A 17,815-nucleotide genomic window follows, 5' to 3' on the forward strand; every position below is an offset into this window, starting at 1 on the left:
ACAGATGATATAAAAATTGATGGAGTAATAACTGATTGAGATAGATTTAGATTACTTACAGTGTGGAAACAGGCCTTTCGGCCCAACAAGTCCACACCAACCCTCCGAAAAGCAACCCACCCAGACCCATTCCCCTACATTTTACCCCTTCACCTAACACTGTGGGCAATTTAACATGGCCAATTCACCTGACCTGCACACTTTTGGACTGTGGGAGGAAACCGGAGCACCCAGAGGAGGAGGAGAAGAATAACCTGAGACTACAAGGCAGGGTGATACAGATAGGGTGGCCAGGTGGGCTGAACGGTGGCAATTGGAATTCAGTCTGGATAAGTGTGACATGATGCACTTAGGCAGGACAAACAAGGTATGGGAATACATGATAGGACCATGGAAAGCCCAGAGGATCAAGGAGACCTTGGTATGCCTGCAGACCCTTAAGATATCAGGACAAGTGAATAAAGTGGTTGAATGGGATACTTGCCTTTATTAGTCAAGGCATAGAATTTAGGAGCAGGGAGGCTATGCTGGAACTGTATGAAATGCTGATTAGGCCACAGCTGGACTACTGTGTGCAGTTCTGGAATCCATATTGGAGAAGGGATGTGATAGCAGTGCGGAGGAAATTTACCAGAATATTTCCTGGGCTGGAGTGTTTCAGTTATGAAGAGAGCTTGGACAGACTGGTATTAGTTTTTCTTAAAGCAGTGGCGAATGAGAGGGGGTATGATTGCGATGTTTAAAATTAAGATGGACATGTACAAGAAGATGCTTCTCCATCTGGGGGAGGGATCAGTGACCAGGGGACACAGCTTTAAGGTGGGGGCAGAGATTTTAGAGATGTGAGGGAAATCTTCTTCACACAGAAGCTGGGTGAAAATCTGCAACTGACTGCCTGTGAGACCGGTGGAGGCAGAAATCCTCGTCAACATTTCAGAAGTATTTAGATGTGCACTTGCAAACTCCGGGCTAAATTCTGGAAAATGGGATTATAATAGTTAGATGGTTGTTTTTGTGTGGCACAGACTTGATGGGCAAAGGGCCTCTTTCTGTGCTATGACTGCACAATTGAGGAAGTTATGGATGCCATTGGTGAGACTGTATCTGGAGTATGTGTGCAGTACTGGATGTTTTCTGTAAAGAAAAATCAAATGCATTGGAAGCAATTCAGAGATGGTTTACCAAGCCTGAGACCCAGATGTATGGGTTATCTTATAAGAAAAGGTTGGACGGGCTTTGCTTGTTGCTGCTGGAGTTTATAAGTGTAAGTGAGGATTTGATTGAAAAATATATAAACATTGTGGGGGGAAGTGGGGGTGGGTGTGTGCATGACAAGAGATGTTGTTATGATCCTGCTGTCAATGCTAGCCAGGTCAGAAGCCAAAGTGAAACCTGGCTTGTGAGTTCTGAAACTATTTTTCTCATGTTTAATCATGGAGGTCACTTTCATAAGAGTCATGATTTGGAGGCTGATAGCTAAGTTCGGTACCCATAGGGAGGGCCTCGACCAGGACCTTGGGTTCATGTCACATTACAGGTGATCACCATTGCACTACACACACACACACACACAGATATTCCTACACACACACGCACACTCTCACATGCACACAGACACCCACACACTTTCTCACACTCACAACCCCCACCCCAGACAGACACACACACACACAGACAAAGACCCACATGCACACATATATATTGTATGTGGTGAATTTTTTTGGTACAAAGTTATATTGCACTTTGCTCAAAAACCACATAGATTCATGCCGAGCTCTGAGCTCAAAAACTGCATGATTTTATGTAAAACTGTTATTTCACTTTTTAGATTGGAATCAATCTAAACATCAGGTCATAGACAGAGAACACAGGGGGCTAACACCTTCAACATATTGTCTAGCTATCACCATTGTTAACAGCTAACCCGAGAATGCAACTTTTAAAAAAAGGGTTTTGTGATTCACACATGAAAGAAGTGAAACTATCACTGTATTCTAACAGATGAAAGGCTTAACAGACAATCAATTCTTCAATGTATAATTTCAGTTACATCACACTGCAAATTTTTGCTATAAATTCTGTGTTACGATCGAGCCCTCCACAATCACCTGATGAAGGAGCGTCGCTCCGAAAGCTAGTGTGCTTCCAATTAAACCTGTTGGACTATAACCTGGTGTTGTGTGATTTTTAACTTTCATAAGAGGCTGTCAATGTACTTTAACACCAGCAAGGATTATGGGAGATGAAAGTGGACAACACAGCTGTTACTGTTGGCGCAGGTAGGGAGGTGGCCTGGGTGAGTGAATAGACAAAGTAGAGAGCACACAGGGTCATAGGTTAGGTTGGATGACAGCGAGTGAGGGAAGATGTAGCAAGCTTTAGTTAGAACATGAGGCTTGGTGGTAGGTGGGTTCGGTAGCAGAGATAGAGTGAGTGTGAGATTTCAGAGAGAACTCAGCGGCAATTGCACCGGTGAGGTGGGGAGGGTCATTGACCTTCTTTCCCCATTGCTGGGAATTCCTTCAGATTGACCTGGGTGGCATCCTCAGACCATGGCCACCACAGCTGGTACTGAGCGAGGAGAAAGTCCCACCTGTGTATTAGCCCATCCGGCAGTAGCTCCAGAGAGAGCATCAATTCATAGAATCCCTACAGTGTGGAAACAGGACCTTCAGCCAACAAGTCCACACCAACCCTCCAAAGAGTATCCCACCCATATCCATTCCCCAATACTCTTTATTTGCCCCTGACTAATGCACCTGACCTACCCATCCCTAATCACTATGGGGCAATTTAGCATGGCCAATTCACCTACCCTGCACATCCTTGTGATTGTGGGAGGAAACCAGAGCACTTGGAGGAAACCCACGCCTTGGGGAGAATGTGCAAACTCCACACAGACAGTTGCCCGAGGCTGGAATCGAACCCGGGTCCCTGCAGCTGTGAGGCAGCAGTGCTGACTACCGTGCCACCGGCTGCTTTATCCAGCTCCAGACTGACAGTGCTTGTTTGGGGGAACAATGGACTTTTAAAGATAGCTTAGGCACCAGGAATGCTAATGAATTCCTGAATATCCTGGCAGTGGTGAATTGTTGCAGGAATGGCATCTTGTTAGATGGGGTGCAAATCGGATGTACGGGGTGTGGGAGGTAGTTAATGAGGTGAATTTAGTAAAGTACGGTGAGAAAACATCACTCAGCCTCGCACTGACAAACGATCCAAAACACTCGACATCAGTCACACTTGGCCAAAGTTAAAGGAAGATTGAGCCCATTGAACTATTTGACCCAGTCAGGGGCATATTTTACATTGTTGAACCCTGTATCTATGAATGAAATATTTTAAAAATGAAACATGGCTAATAAAATAGTACTTGCCTTCCAATCTCTGTGTCTCCTTGTCCTCAACTCTCCTTCCCCTCAACCCTGTCTCTCCGTTACCTTTACCCCCATGACCTGACCACCTCACTCTTTGCCCTTCCTTTCCTCCACACTTCCCAATCCTGCCTGCCTTAGACCATCCTTCTCCCCGACGTTCCTTCTCCCAACAAGTTGGGGAGAGGGAGTTTATAAAGTTATTTAACGAGATTGTGTGCGCCTCTGGCTGGGCCAGTCTTTATTGCCCATCTCTAGTTTCCCCTTGAGAAGGTATTGGTGAGCTTCCTTCTTGAGGCGCTGCAGTCCGTATGCTATAAGTTGACCCTGCAGGAGAGAATTCCGGGATTTTGACAACAATATATTTTCAAAACAAAATAGCGACTGGTTTGGAGAGTAACTCGCAGGTGGTGGCATTCTTATGTATCTGCTGCCCTTGTGCATCTAGATGAAAATGGCTGTGGGTTTGGAAGGTGCTGTCAAAGGATTCTTGGTGAGTCATTGGAAAGCACCTTGTGAACATTTTCAGGATGGCAATCTGTAACTATACAAGGCACTAGTTTGACCACTAGAGTACCATAAATGATCTCGGACCACTTACTAAGAAAAGATACACTGGCATTGGAGGCAGTCAACAAACGGTTCACTCAGACTCCTGAATGGTATGTCACCTCCCAGGAACATGGGTCAGGGATGTCTCAGATTGGCAGCAGGACATTCTGAACGGGGAGCGTGAACAGCCAGCTGTTGCGGTGCATATAGGCATCACTGAGAGAGGTAATAAATGGGATGAGGTCCCACAAGCTGAATTTAGGGAGTTAGGAGCCAAGTTAAAAAGTAGGACTTAAGAGGTAGTAATCTCAGGATTGCTATCAGTACCCCATGCTAGTTAGAGTAGAAATGAAAGAATGAGTGACTTGAGAGATGGTGCAGGAGGGAGGGATTCAGATTTTTGGGACATGGGGACAGGTTCTGGGGGTATGGGACTATTACAAAATGGATGGTCTACCCCTGGGCCGGACTGGCACCAATGTCCTTGGGAGTGCTTTTGCTAATGCTGTTGGGGAAGGTTTAAACTAACACGGCAGGGGGATGGGAACCAAATGAGGCTAGACGACAGTAAGGAAGCAGATAATAAAGCCTATAAGGAACTAGATAATAAAGTCAGTGTGACTAAGGGGCACAGTAGGCAGGGAGCAGATGATGAACACCGAGGGACTGGTAGTCTGAGGTGCGTTTGTTGTACTGTGAGAAGTGTAGTAGGTAAGGCAGATGAATGTACGGCTTGGATTAGTACCTGGGAGTATGATGTTATTGCTATTAATGAGACTTGGTTGAGGGAAGGGCATGGTTAGCAATTAAACATCCCAGGATATAGATGCTTCAGGTGGGATACAGAGGGAGATAAATGGGGTGGAGGAGTTGCATTACTGGTCAGAGGGGATATCACAGCTGTGATCTGAGTTCTGTACATCCACTGGGTTCCCATTATCCACAGCATGTGTAATTTCCTCAAAGAACTCCAAAACGAATTGGTAAGTACAATTTTCATTTCACAAATCCTTGTTGACTCTGCTTGAGTTTAATTAAGTGCGCTGCTGTAATGTCTTTAATAATAGTATCTGTCATGGCGGCACGGTGGCTCAGTGGTTGGCACTGCTGCCTCACGCTACCAGAGTCCCAGGTTCGATTCCTGCCTCGGGTGACTGTCTGTGCGGAGTTTGCACATTCTCCCTGTGTCTGCGTGGGTTTCCTCCGGGTGCTCCGGTTTCCTCCCACAGTCCAAAGATGCGCAGGCCAGGTGAATTGGCCAAGCTAAATTGCCCGTAGTGTTGGGTGCATTAGTCATAGGGAAATGGGTCTGGGTGGGTTACTCTTCAGAGGGTCGGTGTGGACTGGTTGGGCTGAAGGGCCTGTTTCCACACTGCAGCGAATCTAATCTGGGCGGCACGGTGGCACAGTGGTTAGCACTGCTGCCTCACAGCGCCAGAGACCCGGGTTCAATTCCCGCCTCAGGCGACTCTCTGTGTGGAGTTTGCACATTCTCCCCGTGTCTGCGTGGGTTTCCTCCGGGTGCTCCGGTTTCCTCCCACATTGGATTGGCCATGCTAAATTGCCTGTAGTGTTAGGTAAGGGGTAAATGTAGGAGAATGGGTCTGGGTGGGTTACGTTTCGGCGGGTCGGTGTGGACTTGTTGGGCCGAAGGGCCTGTTTCCACACTGTAAGTAATCTAATCTAATCTAAAAAAAAGTAATCTAATCTAATCATAGGGAAAATGGTAGAAGCTGAATTAACTGCCTTCTCATTTTCAGCCTTCTTTTAGTTACATTAGCTATCTTCCAATGGAAAGCTTTCTTCACACAAGGGAAATCGAGAAAATTAAAACCAATGCATCAACTATTTCTTTTAAGACCCCAGAATGAGGTCTAACAGCAGCTGGGAGTTGTCAGCTCCAACAATATGCTCAATACTACTTTACTCATCTTTGTAATTTTCATGAGTACTCCCTTCTACTTTCTGATTTACAGCCATTTTTGGGGTGACACAGTGGCACACTGGTTAGGACTACTGCCTCATTGCACCAGGGGCCCAGTTTCCATCATCCCCCAGGCAATTGTCAGTGTGGAAATTGCACGTTCTCCCCGTGTCTATGTGGTGTTTGACCGGGTGCTCCAGTTTCCTCCCACAGCGCAAAGATGTGCGGGTTAGGTGGATTGGCCATGGGGAATGCAGGATTACAGAAATGTGGTGGGTGTGGATGGGATGCTTTTTGGAGGGTCAGTGTGGGTTCGATGGGCTTTATGGCCTGCTTCCACTCTGTAGCGATTGTATAATTCTATGAATTTTATTTGTATCCTTTACATTCCATTGGGGGTCCGGTAGCTCAATCATTGGATTGTGATGCAGAGTGACACCAGCAGAATGGGTTTAGTTCCTGCACTGGCTGAAGTTACCAATGAAGGACCCTCCTCCTCAACCTTTCTCTCCATTCCTGAGGTGCTCGCTCTCTCTCCCTATCTCTATCTCTCTCCCCCTCTCTCTCACTCTCTCCCTATCTCTCTCTCTCTCTCCCCCTCTCTCTCACTCTCTCCCTATCTCTCTCACTCTCTCCCTATCTCTCTCTCTCTCTCTCACTCTCTCCCTATCTCTCTCTCTCTCTCCCTATCTCTCTCACTCTCTCCCTATCTCTCTCTCTCTCTCTCTCACCCTAACTCTCTCACTCTCTCCCTATCTCTCTCCCCCCCTCTCTCTCCCCTCTCTCTCCCCCCTCTCTCACTCTCTCCCTCTCTCTCCCCTCTCTCACTCTCTCCCTCTCTCTCTCCCCCCTCTCTCCACTCTCTCTCTCTCCCCTTCTCTCTCTCCCTCTCCCCCTCTCCCCCTCTCTCACTCTCTCTCTCCCCCCTCTCCCCCTCTCTCTCACTCTCTCTCTCCCCCTCTCCCCCTCTCTCTCACTCTACAACCCCCCCGCTTTCTCTCTCTCTCTTTCTCTGTAATGAGAAAGCAGTCCTGCGGTCAGGTTGGACTATGGTGACTATAGGCCATATTGTTCGCAATAGGTATATTTGTAGAGGCTCCCTCTCCTCTCACTGCATCCTCTCTTTTTGCCAGAACTCAGATGCATCACTCACTCCCAGTGACTTTAATGACTCAATATTACTTTGACACAATGACAGGACCTGTTCCCATAGTAGGTTGAACATAAATTTGCTGCTGAAATTAATTTTGTCATGTTGATTGAATTGTGTTCTGAATTGTAAACAATGAAAATTGCCATGAGCAACACTGTTTTCAATCAATCCCCTCCATGTTACATTCACGCAACTCCATTTGTTCATTGAGACCTGCACATATTACTGAATCTTCCAAGGATTGACATTCACAGTTAGGATGCTGCTCTGCTCCGTTTTCCTTACCTTCCCCGGGAGCTTGCTGCCCCAAATGACAAACTCAAACCTCTGAAGAAATGCAAAAGCGTAACTGTTCTGGAGACCTTCCATCATAGCACAGCATCAGCACCTGAGGTCAAATCATCCTGCTCTTTTCCAGCACTGACTGCTATGCTGTGGGCGGCAGATGGATGGGCATTTGCAGAATGATGGATCGGGTGGAGGAACTAGTTGTGTGGGTGTTGGGGGCTGTCAAATCAAGGGTTTGGCTGTGTATCTGGCAGAGCTGGTAGAGGAGGGAAGGTGGGGGGGGGGTCAGTTCAAGGAATGAGGTGGTTGTTTGTTTGGGGGTCTTCAAGTTAGTTGGGGGGAGGTGCGATGGGAGAAGGGAGTGACCTTGAGTCAGAGTGTGTGGGAAGATTTTGCAAGGTGCGTGGAGCTGAGGTGGATAGTCTGGCACGGGTGACGGAATAGATTGGGAGTTCAGTTTAATAGCTGGCCGTGAGTAAGAACAGGTTTTAATCTGGTTATTTTTCCTAGGTTGGTGAGTCAGAACTGTAAAGTCTCCAGCTCAGAGGTGGGACTTGCTTGCAGATAAACTGATAGAGGTGGCAGTGCTGTGGTAGTGGGGTAGCACACCATCCTGTACAGTGAGCTGTCTCTGATGATATCCATTTTCTCTCCATTCAGACCTTGAGACCAGACTTCCAGGATTGAAAGGGAAACTCATCACATCTTGGGAGGAGAGGGTCGGTGTGGCGCATCTGAGGGAGTTGCGCTACAGCAATGGGGCCTTGGAAATCAAGCACCAAGGCCTATATTACATTTATTCCCAGATTTTATTCCGTTACCATGCAGATTATCCGATGAGCACAAGGGAATATCAGCTGGTTCAATATATCTACAGGAAAATGGCCAATTATCCAAAGCCAACTTTACTCCTGAGAGGTGCCAGCACCTGGTGCTCGGGGAACCACAACTTGTACTCAGTCTATCAAGGAGGTGTGTTCGACCTGCGCAGCGGGGACAAACTCTTTGTGACTGTCTCGAACCTAACTCTGGTAGATGCTGATGAGGCATCCAGTTACCTTGGAGCATTCAAACTGGATTAAATGAAGTATACCATCTGCATCATTAATGTTTTAAATACTCTGTCTCCAAATCTGAAAAGTGAACAATCAACATAGTCATAGAGTCACAGAGATGTACAGCACGGAAACAGACCCTTTGGTCCAATCCGTCCATGCCGACCAGATATCCCAACCCAATCTAGTCCCATCTGCCAGCATCCGGCCCATATCCCTCCAAACCCTTCCTATTCATATACCCGTCCAAATGCTTCTTAAATGTTGCAACTGTACCAGCCAAGACACAATTTTGTTTAAAATTGCCTGTTGTGACTCATGTCCAGAGCAGATGGAGCTTGAACTCGGACCTTCTGACCTAAGTCAGGGACTTAAGGGTCAACAAGTAAATTCTTACACCATTAAGTTAGGTCACTGCTCTGGATGTGGAATGTAAATTAAGGATACCTATCATGTTAAAATACCCAAATAAACTATGTCAGATCGCCCATCAGAAGTTGACAATTATTGGTTGTTAATTTTGATGGATGCCAGACCTGCAAATAATGAATAGATCAATAGGTTTGAGGGTCAAAGCCAATGTGAAGTTATTCGGGAGCATTCAGAATGAGACACAGACCATTTGCAATGGACACAATAAGCCCTCCTCTCCTTCTACGCGGGAAACAAAATGTGTGAAATAAAACAGAAAGTGCTGGAAAAACACAGCAGTGCTGGCAGCATTTCTGGAGAGAAAGCAGAGTTAATGTTTTCTTGAGCTGGAAAATGAGAAATTGTGTGACTACTCCACAATCTTGGATTTGAAATGGGGAGGCCCCTTTAACATGCCACCCCTGTATATGTCTTTTAAAATGATCAATGTGTCTGCAATCTGAAATAGACCCAGTTCCAACCTCAATCTAGCCTACATTAGGTCATTTCTGATTCAGGGTTCAACCTTGTCTCATCTCTTGTGCATTGAATATTCCCAAGCCTGTTCTCCTCCCCCCACCCCCCAATAGGTGGAGCGGGAGAAAATTCAAATCGCTGATACTGTGATTCCTCGAAAAAGAAATATCTTGTCCTAAGAATTCTGAAAGTTGACCATATCCATGTTGGAGTCATGATATTGAGTAATCTGAGCCTAACTGAAGCTGACAGGCAATTAAGGAGGCCTGCATTTGGGCTGGTGATCAACATCTCCCCTCATTAACTTTTAGGATTGTGTTTATTGCTGATTTAAGGGACTTGTGGATAAGAGAGACACAAACAGAAAATGTCTTGTGTGAAGGATTAAACAGCCATCATATATTCCTTTGCCAAAATGACCTGGTTGTGTGTCATTATTAGATTAGATTCCCTACAGTGTGGAAATAGGCCCTTCGGCCCAACCAGTCCACACTGACCCTCTGAAGAGTAACCCACCCAGACACATTTTCCTCTAACTAATGCACTTAATGCCATGGGCAATTTAGCATGGCCAATTCATCTGAACTGTGCATCTTTGGACTGTGGGAGGAAACCCACGCAGACACAGGGAGAATGTGCAAGCTCCACACAGACAGTCACCCGAGGCTGGAATTGAACCTGGTACTGTGAGGCAGCAGTGCTAACCACTGAGCCACCGTGTCACTTGATCAAGCCAACCAGGAGTTATACTGTCATCTGCACAGCTATCTGTTCATAAGACCATTCTCACAGTGTTCCATGGCAGTTTGCTTCATTGCTGTCCTTTAATCTGATAGAACTGGCAAAGTTGAACCAAAATGGATGAATTCCTGCAAATTTAGCATCACGACTCCAAACTGATGCCAGAATGAGGCCATAAGAGTTTCAACGTTACCCTTTAAGATAGCTGATGCCTTTTAGGATTCGGTATAGGCAGTGATAGTGTCGCCTGACCCTAGAGGCACCATAATTGACTGAGTACGCAAAGTAATTCCTGAACAGTGTCATAGAATCATAGAGATGTACAGCACAGAAACAGGCCCTTCGGTCCAACCTGTCCATGCCAACCAGATATCCCAACCCAATCTAGTCCCACTTGCCAGCACCCGGCCCATTACCCTCAAAACCCTTCCTATTCATATACCCATTCAAATGCCTCTTAAATGTTGCAATTGTACCAGCCTCCACCACTTCCTCTGGCAGCTCATTCCATACACGTACCACCCTCTGCATGTGAGGAGACGATGAGGAGTGCAGTCTTGCTAATTTAGCTGAAGACTCGCAGTTCAGGAGATGGTCCAAATGAAGTTGCCTCTGACACATGCTCAATCCAGAAGGAGCACTGGTTTATCAAGCACGCCCTGCCTCAAAAATGAACCATTAGTTCCCACAGACAAAAGCTGTATCAGAATGTATCAGTCACCATTTCAAAGAATTCAACACCACTCAAGTATCTTCAATGATACTCATCCTGACCCTGTCTTTCTGATACTCATTACCAATAAGCAAAACTGATTGTCCAGAACTGTCTTTAGATGCAACTAGCTGAATTTCTCTCGAAGATTTTTCTTCATAGAAAGTGGTGACACAAGAAGTTCAGAATCTATTTGCGAGGAGTTCTCTGTCCTTCTCAGTGGTAAATGAAGTTGTATTATTGTTGTCATTATTCTGTAAACCTGTTTGAGACAATCTGGGTATGACCTGACCAGATCTGTTGTATATTTAAACTTCTTTTCGCAAAATTCCCTTCAGTGCTTTGAATTGCACGAGAACCGAAAGGCCTGTTGTAAACTATAATAAACTGTCCTTTTGAATTTGTTTTAAGTAAAGATTTTGCGCATGTTGTTTTATATCAGCACAGTTCATTACATTTCAAATTAGAGAAGAGGGCATAGATTGCTCGGAAAATACATACAACAGCAAGGAGAATGTTATGGAGATCATAGTAACCAATGTTTATGAAGATAGTCAGAAGAATGGATGACACCAGGTCATACTCCAACAGGTTTATTTGAAATCACAAGCTTTTGGAGCCCTGCTCTGTCGTCAGGTGAAGCCACATGACAAAACAGCAGCACTCCAAAAACTTGTGATTTCATATAAACCTGTTGGGAGTATAACCTGGTGTCATGTGACCTCTGGCTTTGTCTACCCCAGTCCAACACCGGCACCTCCACATCATTATGAAGGTGGTGTGTGTTCAGAAACTCACCTCGGATTGCGAATGGTCTGGTGAGTCAGAGACAGAAGATGAAATATTCAAATCCGTTCTGTGTTTTTTGAATAATTATATTTCAAGTTTCTAGGAATAAGGTCCCTGTCTTGTTTAATTTTGCAGGCAGCTGGTTAGAAGAAGCAACAGCTCATATGAGTTTCCTTACACATTATGTGCTTGTCTAGGTGCTGAGAGGAAAAAGGTCCATTACAAAAACACAAACACTTTCGTTCTTATGAATCTGTTGACAGGAGATGCAGTTCTCCAAATATTTAATGGGATTAAATTTCTGCTGAATTTTCAAATAAGCAGACTGACAAATCAGAGGTAGAGGTGAAAGTTGGGGATGTGGTCCACCTTACATTTACCCCTGACTAATGCACCTAACACTATGGGCAATTTAACAGGACCAATTCACCTGACCTGCACATCTTTGGACTGTGGGAGGAAACCCACGCAGACACGGGGAGAATGTGCAAACTCCACACAGGCAGTCGCCTGAGGCTGGACTCAAACCTGGGTCCCTGACACTGTGAGGCAGCAGTGCTAACCACTGAGTCACCATGTTGCCCCCTTCTCTGGTTGGTATCATGCCAATATATGTATCATGTCAGTCTGCAGTTTGAAAGATTGAAGGCAAAATCGGATGTAATGGTGTTACGGTTAAATAAAGGTAACTGAGGGCATGAGAGAGGAACTGACGAAAATAGACTGGAAGCAGAGCCTAGCAGGGAAGACAGTAGAGCAAAAATGGCAGGAGTTTGTGGGTAAAATTGAGGACACTGTACAGAGGTTCATCCCCAAGAAGAGAAAGATTATCTGGGGAGGGATTAGACAGCCATGGTTGACAAAGGAAGTCAGGAAATCTATCAAAGAAAAAGAGAGAGCCTATAAAGTGGCCAAGAGCACTGGGAAATCAGAAGATTGGGAAGGCTACAAAAACAAACAGAGGATAACAAAGAGAGAAATAACGAAGGAGAGGATCAAATATGAAGGTAGGCTAGCCAGTAATATTAGAAATGATAGTAAAAGTTTCTTTCAATACATAAGAAACAAACGACAGGCAAGAGTAGACATTGGGCCACTTCAAACTGATGCTGGAAGCCTAGTGATGGGAGATAAGGAAATAGCAGGAGAACTTAATAAGTACTTTGCGTCAGTCTTCACAGTGGAAGACATGAGTAATATCCCAACAATTAAAGGGAGTCAGGAGGCTGAGTTGCGTATGGTTGCCATTACAAAAGAGAAAGTGCTAGAAAAGCTAAAAGGTCTTAAAATTGATAAATCTCCTGGCCCCGATGGGCTACATCCTAGAGTTCTGAGGGAGGTGGCTGAGGAAATAGCGGAGGCGTTGGTTGAGGTCTTTCAAAAGTCACTGGAGTCTGGGAAAGTCCAGATGATTGGAAGATCGCTGTTGTAACCCCCTTGTTCAAGAAAGGATCAAGGCAAAAGATGGAAAATTATAGGCCAATTAGCCTAACCTCGGTTGTTGGTAAAATTCTAGAATCCATCATTAAGGATGAGGTTTCTAAATTCTTGGAAGAGCAAGGTCAGATTAGAACAAGTCAACATGGATTTAGTAAGGGGAGGTTGTGCCTGACAAACCTGTTGGAGTTCTTTGAAGAGGTGACAAGTAGGTTAGATCGGGGAAACCCAGTGGATGTGGTCTACCTAGACTTCCAAAAGGCCTTTGATAAGGTGCCACATGGGAGGCTGCTGAGCAAGGTGAGGGCCCACGATGTTCGAGGTGAGCTACTGGTATGGATAGAGGATTGGCTGTCTGACAGAAGGTAGAGAGTTGGGATAAAAGGTTCTTTTTCGGAATGGCAGCTGGTGACAAGCGGTGTCCCGCAGGGTTCAGTGTTGGGACCGCAGCTGTTCACGTTATATATTAATGATCTGGATGAAGGGACTGGGGTCATTCTAGTGAAGTTTCCTATGATACAAAGTTAGGTGGACAGGCAGGTAGTACTGAGGAAGTGGGGAGGCTGCAGAAGGATCTAGACAGTTTGGAGGAGTGGTCCAGAAAATGGTTGATGGAATTCAATTTGAGCAAATGTGAGGTCTTGCACTTTGGGAAAAAGAATAGAAGCATGGACTACTTTCTAAACGGTGAGAAAATTCGTAAAGCCAAAGTACAGAGGGATCTGGGAGTGCTAGTTGAGGATTCTCTAAAGGTAAACATGCAGGTTGAGTCCATGATTAAGAAAGCGAATGCAATGTTGTCAATTATCTCAAGAGGGTTGGAATATAAAAGCACCGTTGTGCTACTGAGACTTTATAAAGCTCTGGTTAGGCCCCATTTGGAGTACTGTGTCCAGTTTAGGTCCCCACACCTCAGGAAGGACATACTGGGAACTGGAGCGTGTCCAGCGGAGATTCACAGGGATGATCCATGGAATGATAGGTCTAACATACGAGGAACGGCTGAGGATCCTGGGATTGTATTCATTGGAGTTTAGAAGATTAAGGGGAGATCTAATAGAAACTTACAAGATAATACATGGCTTGGAAAGGGTGGATGCTAGGAAATTGTTTCCGTTAGGCGAGGAGACTAGGACCCGTGGACACAGCCTTAGAATTAGAAGGGGTAAATTCAGAACAGAAATGCGGAGACATTTCTTCAGCCACAGAGTGGTGGGCCTGTGGAATTCATTGCCACCGAGTGCAGTGGAGGCTGGGACGCTAAATGTCTTCAAGGCAGAAATTGATAAATTCTTGATGTCACAAGGAATTAAGGGCTAAGGGGAGAATGCGGGTAAGTGGAGTTGAAATGCCCATCAGCCATGATTGAATGACGGAGTGGACTCGATGGGCTGAATGGCCTTACTTCCACTCCTATGTCTTATGGTCTTATAATTTGTGGGGGTTTGCTACATGTTCTCCATCACGTTTGACTTTGGGATACCAGCCACTGGCAGCTTGTGGATGGGGCCATTTTAACAGAATCTATATGAGAAGAGACTCTTGTCTTAATTTTGATGTGGTTTATTGCACGCCAGCAATGAGGTACAAATTATGTTGGCATGATAGGCATCGTGGGCGGCACGGTGGCACAGTGGTTAGCACTGCTGCCTCGCAGCGCCAGAGACCCGGGTTCAATTCCCGACTCAGGCGACTGACTGTGTGGAGTTTGCACGTTCTCCCCGTGTCTGCGTGGGTTTCCTCCGGGTGCTCCGGTTTCCTCCCACAGTCCAAAGATGTGCAGGTCAGGTGAATTGGCCATGCTAAATTGCCCGTAGTGTTAGGTATAGGGGTAAATGTAGGGGTATGGGTGGGTTGCGCTTCGGCGGGTCGGTGTGGACTTGTTGGGCCGAAGGGCCTGTTTCCATACTGTAATGTAATCTAATCTAATCTAATCTAATCGTGTGAGGAGTCCTGTGGGCATGACTCATGCACCTTGAGATTTTCTGCCTTATCCCCACTCACATCATCACATTGGGCAGAGCTTTAAGCAGTCTTCAGCATTAACCCTTTCAGAACCATTGCCTTATACAATATTCCCTACATTATATCAATGAGTACACTTCGAAAGTATTCAATTGACAGTGAAGCACAGTGGAAAATCTAAGGATGGTAACATCTGGACAAATAAGTCACTTCTTTTTCTTGATGGTGTTCACCTTTTCACATAGCTTCGTCAACGTGCACCTCCGAGGAACTCCAAGTGTGAAAGCTAACTGTACGACAAAGCTCTTTGTCAAGCTCTAAGGGATCGATTGATTCCCCTGAAGAATATAAAGGCAGTAGGAGTACGCTTAAGAGGGCAAAAAGGAGACATGAGGTAGCTTTGGGAAATAGGGTTAAAGGGAAGCCAAAGAGATTCTCAAAGGGCAAAAGAGTAACGAGGGAAAGAATAGGGCCCCTTAAATATCTATAAGGCCATCTACATGCGGAACCACAAGAGATGGATGAGACACAAAAATAAATATTTTGTATCAGTATTTACCGTGAGAAGGACATGGAAGCTAGGGAACATGGGGGGATAAATAGTGATGTAGTGAAAAGTGTCCATATTACAGAAGCCATGATGGAGGTTTTAAAAATGAATAAAGGTGGATAAATCCCTGGGACCTGATCCCAGAACTCTGTGGGTAGCTAATGAAGAGATTGCTGAGCTCTTTGCTGAGATATCTATATCATCGACAGTAATGGCTGAGGTGCTGGAAGACCGGAACATGGCTAATGTGGTGCCATTATTTAGAATCATAGAATCCCTCCAGCATGGAAACAGGCCATTCTGCCCATTGAGTCCTCCGAAGAACATCCAAACCCCCGGTTTCTGTTACCCTGCATTTCCATGGCTAATTTACCTAACCAACACATCCCTGGACAGTATAAACAATTTAGCGTGGTCAATCCACCTAACCAGCACATACTTTAGACTATGGGAGGAAACCGATGCATCCAGAGGCAATCCACACTGACAATCAGCCAAGGGTGGAACCAAACCTGGGTCCCTGGCGCTGTGAGGTAGCAGTGCTAACCACTGAGCCACTGGGGCTCCACATTTAAGAAAGATGGTAAGGAACTGTAGACCAGTGAGCCTGACATCAGTGATGTGTAAGTTGTTGGTAGGGATTTTGAGGAAATCATATATTTAGAAAGGCAAAGACTGATTAGGCATTGTCAATAAGATTTTGTGTGTGGGAAATTGTGTCTGACTAACTTGATTGAGTGTTTTGAAGTGGTGACAAAGATGATTTATCACGCAGAACAGTAGTCATTGTCTATATTGATGTCAGGGGGTAAAAACAATGACTGCAGATGCTGGAAACCAGAGTCTAGATTAGAGTGGTGCTGGAAAAACAGCAGTTCAGGCAGCATCCGAGGAGCAGGAAAATCAACGTTTCGGGCAAAAGCCCTTAATCAGGAATAGAGGCAGAGAGCCTGAAGGGTGGAGAGATAAGTGAGAGGAGGGTGGGGGTGGGGGTGGGGAGAAAGTAGCATAGAGTACAATAGGTGAGTAGGGGAGGGGATGAAGGTGATAGGTTGGGGGAGAGGGTGGAGTGGATAAGTGGAAAAGAAGATAGGCAGGTAGGACAAGTCATGGGGACAGTATATTGGTGTCAGCCAGGTGATCAACAAGGTTCTGTATGGTAGACTGGTTAGCAAGGTGAGATCACATGGAATCCAGGGGAGTGAGCCAATTGGATACAAAATTAGCTTGAAGGTAGGAGACAGAGGGTGGTGGTAGATGGTCACTGCAAGGATTGGTCCTGGGTCCACTGCTTTTCATCATTTATATAAATGATTTGAATGTGAATATAATGGGTATGGTTTACTAAATGTGCAGATGACACCAAAATTGGTGGTGGAGTGGAAGTGAAGAAGATCATCACAGAGTACAATGGGGCCTCGAACAGATAGGCCAATGGGCTGAGGAATGGCAGGTGGAGTTTAATTTAGATAAATGTGAGGTGTTGCATTTTGGTAAGGCAAACCAGGGCAGGACTTACAGAGTCAGTGATAGGACGCTAGGGAGTGTTGCTGAACAAAGAGGGGTGTAAATGCACAGTTCCTTGAAAGTCGAGTCACAGGTGAAAAGGGGTGAAGAAGGTGTTTGGTATGTTTGCCTTCACTGGTGATAACATTGGGTTTCGGAGTTGGGATATCATGATGCACAGGTCATTGGTTAGGCGACTTTTCAAACACTAGGTTCAATTCTAGTCTCCTGCTTTTGGAAGGATGTTGTTAAACTTGAAAAGGTTCCAAAAAGATTTACAAGGATGTTGCCAAGTTTGGAGTGTTTGAGCTATCGGGAGAGGGTAAATAGGCCGGGCTTTATTCCCTGGAGTGTGGAGGCTGACCTTATAGAGGTTTACTTCAGAGACATAAGCAGCCATGGCTCACTTCACAGGGTGGGAAGTCCAAAGCTAGAGGGCACATGTTTAAGGTGAGAGGGGAAAGATTTAAAAGGCACTTGAAGGGCAAATTTTTCACACAGAGAACAGTGTGTATATAGAACAAGCTTCCATAGGACGTGGTGGAGGCTGGTATAGTTACAATATTTAAAAGGCATCTGGATGTGTACATGAGTAGGAAGGGTTTGGAGGGAATTGGGCTGGCAAATGGGATGAGATCAATTTAGGATATCTGGTGTTACGACATGGTGACGAGCGCTTCTAATTAACCCAAACACCCAGAAAAGCTTCCTGCTCCTCGGATGCTGCCTGACCTGCTGGCCTTTGCCAGTACCACTCGAGTCTCGCTAGTTTTGTTATAAATTCTGTGTCTTACAATTGTGCCCTCCACAACCACCTGATGAAGGAATGTCGCTCCGAAAGCTAGAGTGCTTCCAATTAAACCTGTTGGACTATAACCTGG

General features: G+C 45.5%; 1 protein-coding gene across 1 annotated transcript in view; it reads left to right on the forward strand.

The window, feature by feature from the left end:
• tnfsf11 (TNF superfamily member 11) overlaps positions 1–11,096 on the forward strand; it is an 85,171-nt gene extending 74,075 nt beyond the window's left edge. Inside the window, exon 5 of the mRNA XM_043694426.2 lies at positions 7,952–11,096. Within this exon, the coding sequence (XP_043550361.1) occupies positions 7,952–8,373 (422 nt within the window). The 3' untranslated portion in view covers positions 8,374–11,096. The remainder of the gene's footprint in view (positions 1–7,951) is intronic.
• The last annotated feature ends 6,719 nt before the right edge of the window (positions 11,097–17,815 follow it).

Source organism: Chiloscyllium plagiosum, unplaced genomic scaffold (genome assembly GCF_037043375.1).
Source record: "Chiloscyllium plagiosum isolate Xiang-an unplaced genomic scaffold, Cpla_swu_hap1 HiC_scaffold_12, whole genome shotgun sequence".
Classification (NCBI taxonomy): domain Eukaryota; kingdom Metazoa; phylum Chordata; class Chondrichthyes; order Orectolobiformes; family Hemiscylliidae; genus Chiloscyllium; species Chiloscyllium plagiosum.